The sequence below is a fragment of the Ptychodera flava genome, chromosome 6 (genome assembly GCF_041260155.1).
Source record: "Ptychodera flava strain L36383 chromosome 6, AS_Pfla_20210202, whole genome shotgun sequence".
In the NCBI taxonomy this organism is placed as follows: domain Eukaryota; kingdom Metazoa; phylum Hemichordata; class Enteropneusta; family Ptychoderidae; genus Ptychodera; species Ptychodera flava.
In genome coordinates, this window is record NC_091933.1 from 40,727,925 (window position 1) to 40,743,601 (window position 15,677).

The 15,677-nt window shown below is 36.4% G+C and overlaps 1 protein-coding gene across 1 annotated transcript; it reads right to left on the reverse strand.

Annotated features, from left to right (window-relative positions):
• Positions 1-907: 907 nt before the first annotated feature.
• LOC139135802 (RNA-splicing ligase RtcB homolog) lies at positions 908-15,669 on the reverse strand. Its single transcript, XM_070703507.1, has 13 exons — positions 15,545-15,669; positions 13,546-13,660; positions 12,389-12,467; positions 11,914-12,030; positions 11,402-11,609; positions 11,123-11,172; positions 10,285-10,391; positions 9,692-9,851; positions 9,102-9,277; positions 8,716-8,808; positions 7,529-7,624; positions 2,473-2,703; positions 908-2,102 (listed from the first exon to the last, which is right to left on the reverse strand). Exons 2-13 carry the CDS (start codon positions 13,642-13,644, stop codon positions 1,995-1,997), a joined length of 1,524 nt encoding a protein of 507 aa, XP_070559608.1. The 5' UTR covers positions 13,645-13,660; positions 15,545-15,669; the 3' UTR covers positions 908-1,994.
• Between the last annotated feature and the right edge of the window lie 8 nt (positions 15,670-15,677).

The following is a 15,677-nucleotide window of genomic DNA, read 5'->3' on the forward strand; positions in this document are numbered from 1 at the left end:
AAAATTGGTACTTCCTGACTAGAGAAAGATTGCCAAACTACCATGCACGACAGCCAGCCAAGAAATTACCAGTGAAAAGCTTTTTTGCATTAACAGCCCTGTTGGCCGACCCTGAAAGCGGCTGAGAATACGGCCTTCAAAGCACATTAGAGTAAACATTGGGTCAACTGAGGGGGAGTACATTCACGTTAGAATGCAGCGTGAAAGATCTCTTCTGCAATTTCTAAATGTAAAATTGAAAAATAAATAAAAGACAAGATTTAGGGTATATATATCTGAGATCAAATTTGCTAAATTGTTGACAGTTAAGAATAAAGTGTAAAAATGCTACAGAAAGGCTTTAGGGTAAACATGATAAGGTGACGCTTGATAAATAGTAGATAGTTGTATTTTGAAATGACAAATACTCTAAAAAAATCCACGCAGTATGACGATACCAGATTCTTTCCATTGACAATCATAAATTCTGCACCCTAATAAGTTCCTCTGAACACGGATAAACAGAATTCATGAAGAGTGTGTCCATTCAGCTAAATTGATGAACCAACCATTCAAGGTTCTGACATTGAATCACAGATATCAGAAATGTTGCGAGTCAGTAGGTACACTGGTCTCCTATACAGGATGTTAGAAACACCAAGCTGACAGAAAAACTAACACAAGTACTTATACTAGCACACACAATGTTTATGTCACATTTTCTCTTGAAGGATCTACCATTGGTATGCACCACTAGAAGTTCAACAAATTTGGAAATCAAGTATATGGCCCCTGTTTTTGATATATAGGAAACATATTTATGAATATCATCATAAAATTTAGGCTCCAATCAGATGTAAATATTCTAGACATAATTGCGTATCCCCTATGCCCAGTTGCAATATAACAACAAAACAGTAACAACAAATTCAGGAGATGCATGTCTTGAGATATGTTTATTAATGGAAAACTGTTCACTAAAGAACAGTCTATCAAAAGTGTTACATACTGTATATTGCAAATATAAGTTTAAATATTAATTGATTCTCTTTTCCAGAAACCTGCACTAAATAAGATAGACATCATCAAAATTCATGTTGTCATGTGAATTTTTCTGTAAATGATAATGTAGATCATTTGCAAAATATCTTCTACAACTAACAAAGAAAACATATATTACACTTTAGAACTCCTATTCAACAGTTTGTGATGTTCATAACCAGCGAAAAAACTGATTGCTGCATCTTATGATGACAGAATGGTATCGTGACAGTTTAGCTCACAGAATCTTGAAAAATTTGTATCTAAAAATTACTTCATTGCATGTGACTTTTGAAGAACGCGTGTTTGACTTGATTTGAAAATAAGTGATCGTAATTTTACCAGCAAATCATCAGCAGTCCTCACTACAGCTGACTGTTTATTCTTATTGGCTATTATTTAATCTGTCACCGCTACACTATATCCCACTTATTCCCAAAACTTGTCCTGTTCATGTTTCTTGTATACGAAGCTATTTAACATTTTAGTAGACAATCTTATGTTAGGTTACAATACTAGAAAATACTGTCTGTAACTAAGCAACATGTCGGTAGTCTCTGACAGTCCCAGAATTCACTGCTGTGTAGTTTAGCTATTTTCAGCAGAGAAATATTTTTTGGGTAACAGCACTGGATTATTACCAAGCAAACTTATTTCTCTATTTTCAATTTTCCCTTTCTTAAATTGTTGACATATTTTCATTTTTTGAAAGATACGGTGATGAAACTTGCACCACTGACAACTCAGATGAAACTTGCACCACTGACAACTCAAATTCAGATGGAAGACCAAGTCACTGTTGCATTGTAAACTATTCTCCACACAATAGCAATCTTTCTGTATTTGCCCTTCTACCAGCAATCCATCCCTACTCTTCTAGATTAATAGAATAATCCTGACTGAAGTATTCTGCATGGGTAGATTCCATTTTTATACCATAGGAGGGATGTCAGAGGGTTTGTATTGGTGATGTGTTATCCCTTGATGACTGCAATGGGTCGGAGTTTGATTGCCTTCTTGCTAATGCCAGCAGCATGGCATGCATCAACCACATCTGTCACATTCTTGTATGATTGTGGTGCCTGTCACCAAAATGAAACAAAGCATTTATCAATAAAGGGGTCAGTAACGCTAGAAAACTTTAACTTCACTTTCGAATAGTCATTGCATGTTTTATTTTCATTCACACACAGAAATCACACATTTTACTTTATTGTATTGAAATGCTACATCAATGAATGATAACCTGTTGCAATATTTCAACTGACCTATCTCTGATCAAGATGCAATGAACACAACATGAAATTCTACATCCACTCTTTTTCTGATTAATGAAAATAAAGAAATTACTGATTGTACCGTGAATGTGACATTGACTCAAAAATTTGGACAAAAATGATGCAGATTTAGAATATTAGAATTTTGTATTTCATAGGATAGTTGCTTTCTCACCTCTTCCATGACAAGTTTTGGAGATGCCACTCGGATAGAAATTCCAAGCTCAGCCAATTTATTCAAGACATCGTGATAGTCTAAGTTGCGTCTGGATTTTGCCCGAGACCAAGCACGTCCAGCTCCATGACATGTTGTACCAAACGTCTCCTGCATTCCCTTCTCTGTACCAGTCAAGACATAGCTGCAAGTTCCCATGGAACCTCCGATCAAGACAGGTTGTCCTGTCAGCTGTGAGGGAAACAATCATCAAAGATTTTATGATATGGCTTTATGATCAAAGGAACGCTTTGAGGTATTCAAATTTAAATGGATTATCTATAAATGCTGGGCTATCAGTGGTTTTATCAGAACTGACACAGATGCAGATGTCTCTGAGTTCTTATTTCTATTCACTTATTGATAAAACATGGCACAGTAACAACACTTCTTTCAAGGCACCGTAACCTGAAAGTCTCCACATCTTATCAAGATACAATCATTATTCACTAAAACTTTGAACAATATGTATTGCTCCTCTGGGCATGTGCTGGTAGTATCAACTACTACACAACAAGTCATCGTTGATGACACAGTCCCCACGTGTTAATGGGTGCTTTGATTACAGGTCCTCAGAGAGGATAGAGTCCTCTTCATTAGGTCTGTGATAAAAATACTTTTGAATAAATTCGCTTGATACATGTCTGAGTTGTAGTTCAGGACATGAAAAAATCGTAATAAAATGGCCACATGGTGGCCATATTGGATCGAATCACAAAACAAATCAATGAGCATATGTATGAGATAGGTCAATGTCCTTGTACCAACTTTGATTAAAATCGGTTGAAATATGCCTGAGTTATGGTTTTGTACATGAAAAAATCATAGCAAAATGGCCGCACAGCAGCCATATTGGATCGTATCACAAAACAAATTAATATGCATATGTATGACATTAGTCAATCTCCTTGTACCAACTTTGAATAAATTTGCTTGATACATGTCTGAGTTATGGTTCTGGACATGATAAAATGTAATAAAATGGCCACACGGCGGCCATATTGGATTGTATCACAAAACAAGTCAATGTGCATATGTATGAGATAGGTCAATGTCCTTGTACCAAGTTTGAATAAAATTGGTTGAGATATGCCTGAGTTATGGCTCTGTACATGAAAAAATCGTAACAAAATGGCCGCACGGCGGCCATATTGGATCGTATCACAAAACAAATTGATGTGCATAGCTATGACATTGGTCAATGTCCTTGTACCAACTTTGAATAAAATCTGTAGAAACATGCCTGAGTAATGGCTCTGTACATGAAAAAATCGTAATAAAATGGCCGCCTGGCGGCCATATTGGATCGTATCACAAAACAAATTGACGTGCATATGTATGACATAGGTCAATGTCCTTGTACCAACTTTGAAAAATACCGTCAATGACGCTGTACCTTCTCTAATGTGTGGCCAGGTCAGGTAATTGGTTGTTGGCATGGAGTTGTTGGTAAATAGTTGATGATGTAGGGGCATGAGGTGGGATATGGACCCAAAGAACCCAAAAGAATAAATACATCAATCAAAAAAAATTCTAAGCTACAGTATAAACTGCCTAAAGATAGTTCAATGTGGAAAAAAAGTTAAATAATTCAGAAATAAGAATTAACAGTCCAAAATAGTAATGACGCACTTCCCTACTGACCTGAGTGCATGTGAAATACACAACCTGGCATCTGTAAATTAAATGTATACCAAGTGATCATTTTAAGTCACTGTTAACTGTTTTTAATGGATTTTCCAAAGAGTCCTGTGGAAATGATGAAAAATGCTTATCTGGTCTTGTGTTTGTAAAACCTCATGGCCGATAATTGTCATAGTATTAAAAAAAAAGGGCCAAAGTCCCTGAAGCTACTATAGACATGGATACAAAATTAAGTATTGCTGACTGTATGAAATTATCTCACTAAGGTCATTGTAGGGACATGTAAACCAAATATTAAAGCTGTCTGACCAGCAGTTTTGAAAAAACAAGCAACTCAACAGTTGACAGAGCTCTGCTGTGTTATGTAGAGAATAACCTTTTGTGACACATGTATTGATGAAGAAGGTGGATATCTTTGTAATTGATAGCTCATTTCAGGATGGCCTGACCCAAAATGGAAAAAAATTCCGTAAAAATACAGATTTGCATATTTCATCAGACTATATTAGTCTATAATAGCAAATAAACGAGAGTTAATTACATGCTAATTAAAGTAAATAAGACTTGCTTAAATCAAGATTTATGTCATAAAAAAACAGCATATCTGTCAGGTTATAAAGAATCTTGAGCTGCTTATCTTTTAATATCAGTATTTCATCCTATTAACCAAGAACATTTTAACTTTCAAATTAACATTGTAAGTTCTGTTGAATAAGTTGAGACTGTAGGTACTCAGAAGAGGCACACTAAAGAGACAAATGTTTGAAACTTAAGAAGTTCAAGGTCATCACAAGCATTATAAGGAATCATGTTACACTTTCATTGCACTGTTTACACAGATTGCATAAGTGCTATAAATAGCACATGAGAAATCTTACAGCCTAGCTTTACCATAAAAACCCTATCACTTTGACCACTCTTTTAATTGACCACTCTATTTTTTCCTCAAAAAGTAATCTTATTTTATCCTTACCAAATCAACCATAAATGGAAATTAGAACTTTCTCTATCTCTATTTATTTGACCACCCTATCATGACAAACTATTATGAGCAATTTCTTTTAGATAACATAAATGGTGGTTCAGAATATATCAAAGTTGGGATTCAGGAAAGTTACCTTTACATGTTTTAATCCTCCAAGATGGTAAGCATTTCACTATGAACTGTCAAAAAAAGTTGAACTTTCTAATAATTCTACACTAAAATTAGTTTGGCTTTGTTGATTTCCTAATTAATTCAATTATTAAAATCATATTAATTATTTTTTTCTGGGTGAATTGATAGGGTTTATACAGTACAAGAATTACATACAATGTAAGTCAAATTTTGACCAAAAATGACAAAAAAATTCCTTAAAAATACAGATATGCATATTTCATCACAATTTGAACAAATCTAAGTTGGGTTATCCCTAGGGACCTGTATACCAAATAACAAAGCTGTCTGACTAGCGGTTATGAAGAAGATTTTTTACCAAAAATACCTTTTTTGGCATTAATTTTGCCTATTTTCAACAATATCAAAAAATTAAAAAAAAATAGTTCTCAAAATCATATTTTTCATCTACACAACAAATATCAAATCCGTAAGTACTGCGGTTCTCAAGATATTTGAGTGGACGGACGCCTCACAAACGGACATACATACATACATACATACATACATACACATACATACATACAGACTGACGACGGACGCCGGACGGATACCCATTCCAATAGCTTCTATAGACTATAGTCTATAGTAGCTAAAAATAGTTTAGTCTCATATTTATAATGTTAATAATTTCTGTATTTGTTAAAATGTGCGCATCTCAAAAACTTTTGATCATAAACATTTCATTGTTTTTATAGCTGACCGTCAGTTAACCTGTTATTTTGAATATTTGCGCATTTTTCCTCAGTATTTGACATTTTCAGAATACCTTCTTATTCAATTTGTCATTTTCTAAAAGTTTAAATGCTCCTTTGTGTGGTCAAGCTTTCCACAAGCATCAAATGTGGTACTTCATATAGGAAGGTCTGCCTCTAGAGGGCGGGCATCATGAGCAGTGTTTGTTAGTTATTTCCTCCACATAAACTTCTGATTGTACTGTAAACATTGAACATGGCCGACGTCCGATTTTCCTGTCTAAAACTTTCACTCATTTTCGTTCATATGACTCTGAAACTCCAGGAAACGATTGGGAAGAAAGAGTTATCTTGAAATATTGAGGTACTCGCCGATATTTTGCAAAATTAAATGAGAAAAAATGCAAGGAAAATGCTGACAGGCTTACACAATGACCGTTTTCAGACTCAGAGGCATATGATCATCTGCAGATTATGCAACAGGCCCATATCACGTGAGGCCATGAGGGGATATCCACGCAACTCAGTACCAAACACTAGCGCTCACAGAGTGAGCAAACACAAAGTGAATACCCCTAACGTCAGCTCAGTAGTCTGTAATAGATCGTAGTCAACTAAGAACCTTGCAGAAAGGCTTACATGTAACACTGTGGCTATGCCGCTAAGTCCCTTTTGATTTTTGTCACAGTTCAAAATCGTTCTCCTACACCTCAACCTGAACCATGAACACCCCCACCAGTTTATGATATGACCCATCACAATGGCATGACGTCAACGGATCTTGACAGACGGAAGTATTGACAGACGGAAGTAGTTGACACCAGCATACTGGTTTTCAACTCTAATACCTTCTCTGTCTATAAATAGACACGAGAAGGTAATAAAATCAGTTGAGATATGCCTGAGTTATGGCTCTGTACACGAAAAAATCGTAATAAAATGGCTGCACGGCGGCCATATTGGATCGTATCACAAAAAGAATTGACGTGCATATGTATGACATTGGTCATTGTCCTTGTACCAACTTTGAATAAAATCGGTTGAAACATGCCTGAGTTATGGCTCTGTACATGAAAAAATCGTAATAAAATGGCCGCCTGGCAGCCATATTGGATCGTATCACAAAACAAATCGACATGCATCTGTATGACATATGAAGTAATCCTTGTACCAAGTTTGAATGAAATTGCTTCAGGCATCTTTGAGATATCTGTGTGAACGGACGGACGGACGCACCCACAGACGCACGCACGCAGGGACATGACCAAACCTATAAGTCCCCCCGGACGGTGTCCGTGGGGACTAATAAAATACTGGTACACTGAAAGCTGAATTGTGTTGAACTTCAGTCAGACTCCTTATTTATACATACATACTATCAGCATGACAAGTATCTGCCATCCAATATTTTTTTTATTGACTACTTGATTCTCATATGAAATGACTCAAAAACCTATAGAAAGTGTGAATACCCGGTGATCAGCTGTTACAAGCACAAGTACATGTTGATAAAAAGAATTACCTGATAGTCAACTGGTATCAATGGATGGTGTGGTGGAAACGCTCTTGTTGAACCTTTACGGTGGACCAATAAAGTCTTCTGTTTGCCATCAACGATGTTACAATGTTAAGGAAATATCATCCGGCATAAAGCTACTTGTGTGGTTTGATTACACTGCCTTGGTATTCAATACTATATGGAATTTTCACACCAACATGAGTCAAGCCTGCTCATGGGAAATTAATTGCATATAATTGATCACATACTTTCTTTATTTGTCTGCAAAGTTGCTTGTGGAAAAAAATAGAATTTTTGAGGTACTTCATATTCCTGGGCTGATCTACTTCCAGATCCAGGATATCACAATACAAATTATGTAGGCTTAACATTAGCGGGGTCATTTGGGGAGGGGGTACACTGAGGCAATAAAAAATAAATTGTGCTGTTCCTATAACATGGTTTTCAAAAAATAGGGTAGGTAGGTCGGCAGGAATTTTTTTTTTCCAAAATATTTTTACTTTTAAATATGCATTTTTCACGGGTTCAAGGCGGTCAAACACTGGCCACAACATAAAAATGTACTACAATACATATAAAGGAAAAATGCATTTTAGACAACCTCGTTAAAGCAAAAATCAAATGCCAAGTAACGAACGCGTGATTTTACAGGTTATTTCTTTACTTCCGTGTTTGAGTCGCTCTAAAAAGTTTAGGGTCGGCTGTTAAAAAATAGGGTAGGTCGGGTTATCGGAACAGCACAATTTTTTTTTGTTCGGCCTGATAGACTAGTAAAATTCTCCTTCAGGAATACACCAATAGACTAGTGAAATACTCCTTTAGGGATTCACAAGTAGACAAGTAAGATATTCCTTTAGGAATATAAATTTGTATTTCTATATAAGCCTTTCATAGAAAGTTAGTAGAATTTATGCCCTAAGATGTTAGAAATGTGACGTGGCTTGGCATGGCAAACTCCATTTGACAATCTTGCCATTTTCTGGAACAAAATCTTCACACAAAAATACAATCTTCTTTGTCATAAGTTGCATGGCATGTATGCTTAGCAAGTCAAGATTATGACCATCCAGTACTTGAAAGCTCAGCCTCTGCCACATAACTGTAAAAGTTAATGCCTAGACAGAAATTACATCACAAACAGTACAGTATCCAAAATACACTTCATTATTCATAATATAACAAAAGGATATATGCTCTTCAATCTTTGCAATATTATGTGAGACATCGTAAATAACATGCATATCTAAATCATCTGGAGTCGTGTTGAACACTTTAGCACACGCCTGTGAATAAAACAAAGAAAGGAAAGAATCATTAAATATCTCTTCTAAATACCCTAAATACACACACTGGGGTCTCAAAACTCATCACCATTTGACCATGTGTCCAGAGTACCCTACCCATAGGGTCATGATGGTTCCTTCATTGACGTAATGTGTTAAATATCTATTTTGCACTCATTACTTGTAGTAATCTACCCTTGAAAGATCATTTCTTTGTTCAAAATGTTGCCATAATCATAACCTTTTTATGATTAGAGGGAATTATTTTTCTGACACCAACTGTTCCATTTTACCTGTCTTGTCAGGAATGTCATACTGGTTCTGTTGACAAATGCATAATTTCCAGCTGCTGCCATGCCCTTCAAATAGTCCTGACCTTCATCTGATGTGATTTTAGCACAGGCCAACTGACGATCATTCACTTCAATTTTATCTCTTTTCATGGCTTTCTCCATCTGAACTAGAGCATCTGAAAGATTGAAGCCATTTACAAAATGGTTAATCAAGTTGTCCGCGACTGTAATTTAAAGACTTCATAATCTATAAATCAGGATTCATATACTGCGACTTCATACATCTGTCAGGGCAACTGGTGATTAGAAAAGTTTCGTTATTGTTACATCTTTTGCTGTCATACTAACTGTAAACCACTTTACAAACAGAATTTTTATTTTCATCTCTTTGACAGTTACTTTCCTATACAAGTACCGGTATAGTTGTTCAACTTTGCAACGGCACATTACATATTTGCACCAAAAGTTTGGTGGGAAAGGTGTCAGTAGGAAATTTTACTTAAAGAATGCCAATGAAGGAAAAAAAGGGACAAAGAACACAGAATTCATATAAACCAGGCCAAGAGATTGAGAAAGTCATGATTGCTTACCAGTTGCAACTTGATGTCCCAGACCTCTACTTCCACTGTGGACCATCACACACACTTGTCCTTTGTAATCTATACCCATCTTCTTGGCAGCATACATGTCAAATATTTCATCCACGACCTGAACTTCAGCATAATGGTTTCCAGCACCAAGTGTTCCAAGCTGAAGCAAATCATAGAGAAGGTTATTAATCCTCCTTCTACCAGGTTCCATAAACAAACCACAGAAATAACTTTAACTTGGGAGAAAGAGGGTTAAGTAGCCTTGCTTTTTGGCATGCAAAAGCTACTTTCTATATTATGATCAAATAAATCAATTATATGAGAGTTTGGCAAGACTAAAGTCCCTTAAACCACTGTGGTATGACTGTGGTGTGACATAAATGGTTGAACTTGGCTTGCTAATGATGTACCGGTAGTTGATTTTATTTCAACTTCGCCCTGATGTAAAACAAAACTCAATTCCAGATTAAATGGCTTGTACTGACATGTCATTAACTTTCATTATGCAATGTTCACAAATCAGGAAAATACATTGCAAGTTTGGGAAGCAATAAAACTAAACAAATTCACATTTTATAAACTTTCTGTCTCACCTGAGGCAGACCTCTTTTCTTGGCTCTGGGACTGACCTTCCTGGGATCTGCTTGTAACATACGTCCATACTCCTCACAGTGTTCCTTGTCTTCCGCCCATGCATATCCTGTTTGTCAACAACGGCAGACAAGAGACTTGCAAGAATTTTCAATCACAAATATTCTGAACCCTGATCACTTGTTTACATTGAGCATTCTATAACCTACAAATCTACATTCAACACTATACTACTGGAGGTCATTTCAAGAAAGACTGTCAGCAAAAGGCGTTGTCGGAATAACGCAAAGTGTGATTTTAGGTTTGTTATTCAATAGGGCTGTTCACAATTAACATCATTGTTCTCTCATTAATATGCAAAAAATAAATATTTGTCCATATTTTTAGATTACTGTTTTGAAAATTACACATGCAAGAATGACAAAAATACATTATAGTAGGCGACTGCTAGTGTAACAATGAATACTAAAAGACATGTTCACGACTCAGAGTATAAGCTATAAAAACAGCTACACATGTAACATTGATAAAATTTGTCCTCATTTTGAGCTGTAGTGTCCAATGTCGAGCTCATACAGCTGTATTTAGTAACAAATCTATAACTGTACCGTGAACAGGCTATATGGCACTACCGGAGCAAAGATGGCTACCACTGCTAGAAATTCAGACAGATTTTGCCTGTTTACATTGAAATTTTTATTGCTGTTGCTGGTGTTAGGAAACCTTCATCTGTGATTTGGTATGGCTAATCAAAACATTTGTAGATGCATGAGCATGTTACTCAGAGAACTGTAAACGTCATTCTGAACATATGCTGCTAGAATTCATGTTTAACTTTACCTTCCCTGAGAGACCAGTCCATTCCCATTTCAAGAGCTTCTTCAAGATCCCTACGAGAAAAAGCATTGTACAATATCAGTTGGCTTGTCCTGAACTAAACAATTCAAACACTGATCAGTTTTGAAGACTGTCTGCGTCCATCTCCCCAAACTTTGAATCAGATTTCAAAAGAAGCTTCAGGTTTACATTAAAGAAGTATTGAAGAAATATGATATAACACTGTAAAATAATCTTAGTAGAAGACAGTCATGAGATAAATGATGATTTTTTCACAATCACCTTGCATTCATTGGGATGACACCTTTGGACCCAACACCGACTGGGATGTGATCAAACATTGACTGAGCCAGTTGTTCCTTGACTGGCTGTACGTCTTTTTCACTGAGATTAGTGCGGAGTAGTCTGACACCACAGTTGATGTCAAATCCAACACCACCCGGTGACACTACCGCATCGGGATTACTCATGTCAAATGCCGCCATGTTGCCTGTTTGCAGTAAAAAAATAATGAAAATTTGAAATGTGGATAGTGAAGTAGAAGAAATCAGCAACCACAGAATTATCAAATATGTAGTTTCTTCCTTTCTAATGTTTACACAGATTTTGAGTGATTTGGACCATGATGCAAATCATATTGCCAGGCAACTCTTCATGGAGTTCAACTTCCTACATTCTTTTATATCGTAATGGACAGGCTCGCTTAAAACTGACAACACTTTTGGGGGAGGGAGAGGGAATGGGCTGGGAAATGGTACGGAATGTGTAAATCCAAGTCACACGGTTGAACTGACCAATAGCAAAGCCATATCCAGAGTGTACATCAGGAAGTCCAACAGATCTGTGCACAATTCCTGGTAAGGCAGCTACGTTGGCAATTTGCTTCATCCCTGGTAGAAATCCACCCATACCTGAAACAAATAGTATGACAGTATCATTGTGTGCTCGTTGCTAACCCTGACGTGAACTATTTATCATTTAGTATGAACATCTTGGCGTTTCAAGTTATAACCAATACTTGTATACAATCTGATGCCTTCCTTTCAGTATTACTGCTAACGGTTCTTTTTGACTGTTACCATCTACATACAGGATGTCTTTTTTCCTTCTAAGTTTCATCAAGCTAATAAGATTGGTATTAGACAAGCCTCCCAGTTTATATGAAGGAAGAGCAACCTTAAAAATAATCACAGTTAAGAAATGTCAAACTTCTAAAAACACAATCCATATATTCTGATATTTACAATGAGTTGTTGTCACACAACTTACCAGGGTTTCTGCACGCGTTTCTCAATTCATCAAACATCAGTTTTTCCAGGAAGTCATTGACATAGAAAAGACCGTCCACCTGAAAAAGAAAATGCTCAGTAGATTGTCAACAGTTCTTGTGTAAAAGTAGTCATTGAAGGAAATTAAAGTAAAATATTTGCCAGTTATTGCAGGATTTTGTTGAAAGAAAAGTTTCTTGGCTTTCCCTCAACATGTTGAAATACCAAGTATTTGGTTTGTAAATACTACCAACACATGCGCAGTGTTTACTACAACTTCTGTCTGGACAGAACTTTGATTGTCAACAATCCACTGGCAAATCAAGTCATACCACTAGATCATGCGACAATTAGTTATACATGTATGTTGTGTGTAGTCTGTACTCCTCAGGTTATTTAATATTAATGTTCGCATGGTCACGTTGCAAGATTGCATTCAATGAGTCATTTACTCACTGCATCACTCACTGTATCATGTAGTTGTTTAATAATACAAAAGCCTGAATTCATCATAACTAAGTTCTCGCATGGGGGCATACATCAAAATGTCATGCTTGACATCAAAGTTTTCATGGAGTCGGTGTGTGTAATCATCTAATTACTGGTGTGCTGCATGTTATAACTGGATCATTGCATTACACAATTGAAGTATCTCATCATATCAGTATATCATAATGACATTCAAGCACAGAGTGTTTCATTTTATAATTGAATCATATCATTCCTGCACTATAGTACTGCATAGAGGTGAATTTTGGCAGGAATTCTACACCATACTTGTACATTAAGATGTAGATGACAGTTGTAACTACCCAGGGAATTTAACAGTACACAAAATCACAATCACATTGGACTGGGGTCAGAATTTAGTTAAAAAGAATAACTGATGTTACCACACATGCACATGTCTTTATACATAAAATGTTTGGGTTAAAGTTGACAATATCTAATTTCCAGGTTGTTTGTGAATTTGCGAATTTCAGTACCCTGATATGTTGCTGAGCAATTATGCATCACATACATGACAAATCATTTTGTACAGCATAAAATACATTACATGCAATTACATCAGAAATTACATTTGTAAATAGAGAAGATTATACATCAGAGCTGTTTAAATTTTAAACAACATACAATAAGAACAAAAATTTCACTGACCTGCATATTGGGTACAAACCCTTTCTTGATTCTCCAGCTATTTTTGTCTACTTTTTCAATGAACTTGAGTTCTTCTTGGTATGTGCGTATTGTCGTCATTTTTGCAGTTGAGGGTCTGAAAATTCAATTTGATAAATACTGGTGTTGGTAATAGTTTTAAAAGTTTTGTCATCACTTTGAGAGATAGGGTTTAAGACCTTTACACTGCACTAGTTCCTGAAATATGGCTGATCAGGATATTTACATTGTCTGTAATTCAATAAAACCTATTTAAGTGTTCATACAGCCGAATAAATTGGCTTAAAAACTCTTCCATGCATCAAGTCAGGACAAGGTACCAATAAAATTACAAATTGGTTTTGGGTGAGTTGGTATTGGGCGAGTTGGTATTGGGCGGATTGGTTCTGGGCGGGTTAGAAAAGGTGCGAGTTAACTGGTACCCATCTACAGGGGTCTTATTTAATCATTTTTTCAACTTTTATCATTTAAGAAAACAACCTCAGTTTACTGTAAATATATTCACCTACATATTGATAAACCTTTGCTCACAGTCTTTTTATCTTTAGTTAGACCATGTGAATTTGTGTCCCATTCCTGTGAATATGCTAGTTCTGTCTGTTAAAAGACTCCCCTGTTTATTCTCGCATTCTTGGCCACGGGGAGTGCTGGTGTGGGAAAAATCAATCCCACACTCAGAAACTGTCCCATATATGAAAGCTGTATATTATTACATGAGCTTTGATTGGATAATAAACGGCCTTTTACTCTGCTCATAATGTTATCCAATGGCACTATGAGTAGTGCACAGACCAGAATTACAAAGCAAGCAGGTCACAGTGTGGTGGCAGACGACAGCGTTGTCACGATCTTGGATAATGTTGTAAGTCATTGGTGACAGACTCTCAAAAGAAGGATAAATTTTCTACATAACAAATGAACGTAGGCTACTGGGAACATATTGTAAAGTTTTACTGATGGATATCTCGTCCGGAGCAGAAGTTGAAATATCAGCAGTGAAACTTGCCACAGCGTTTGTGTTAATGAAGTGGAATAATACATGGCCACGAAGTAGGATAGTCACTGAAACAGTTAAAATAACCATTTAATGTTTCCAGTGTGAATTTAATGCATTTTGTTGTCAGGTGAAAAAGAATCTCACACACCATAAGGACCTGGGATCAGATTTCTCATACTCACTGGGGATATTTGGTCTCACACTCGCCACACAAAATATCCCTAACTCGTGTCAGAAATCTGATTCCAGGTCCTTTGGGTTGAGAGATTCTACTTATTCTGTACTATTTAATATTAATTCAGTTGAAAAGACACTGTATGCACGTAAACCTTGCTGCATGATTTTCAACTTTAAATGCTTTTTACTCTGTAGATTTATCATCACTTTAACTATTTTAACTCCATAATTTTTTCGAAATTGTGACGGTTTCCACACTACTTTAGGGACTTTCAACATTCTGTCTGTATAAATGACAACCTTGCTCTTACCATGGATGTACCAAAAGGTACCTCCATGCTCTTACCAAGTTTAAAGAAGTAATACTAATAGTAATAGCACGCAATTGCAAGACAAAGATTGGAAGGTACACAGGTGTGTACGTACGTTTCGACGTTGCGTATGTACCACTAATGGAGGTACCAAAAGACAACGGGCACAGGGTTATGGCCGTGATGGTGTGACCGTGTCTATATGGCAGAAAGCAGACACCATTTTCAAAATCTCTTAAAGATGACAGAATGGAGTATAAGTTGCTTCCATATTATTTTCGCCTGTCGTCATCTTATGGACTATTTATAAGCCTTTCCCTTCGGGGATCTGTAAGTTCGCATCAAGCGAATCGTATTATAACACATTTTTTCAGCATGTAACGATAAGCAATCTAAAACTCAAACTGAAAGTGTGTATTGATCAAGACCGTGGTGCACGTTTTTGAACAGAGTACAGTAAAAGGCAGGTAAACATGTCCTTTTATTTATAACATACCTTCGCTATGTCTCAGAAAAGCGTGTCTGCTGAATCCGTCGCGAGTTCGCCAGCATGCGTGCGTGGTGACTAGCATTAGCACTGGTGCAATGTGTCTGTTCGATGTGCTTGTACTTCCGGTGGCAGCTTCATT

Coding starts and splice junctions, on each gene's coding strand:
- LOC139135802 (XM_070703507.1), bottom strand. CDS start 13,644: ATGACGACAATACGCACATACCAAGAAGAACTCAAGTTCATTGAAAAA. Junction 12,468..13,545: donor GGTTTGTACCCAATATGCAG/GTCAGTGAAATT, acceptor TTTCTTTTTCAG/GTGGACGGTCTTTTCTATGT. Junction 11,610..11,913: donor TGGATATGGCTTTGCTATTG/GTCAGTTCAACC, acceptor TACTGCAAACAG/GCAACATGGCGGCATTTGAC.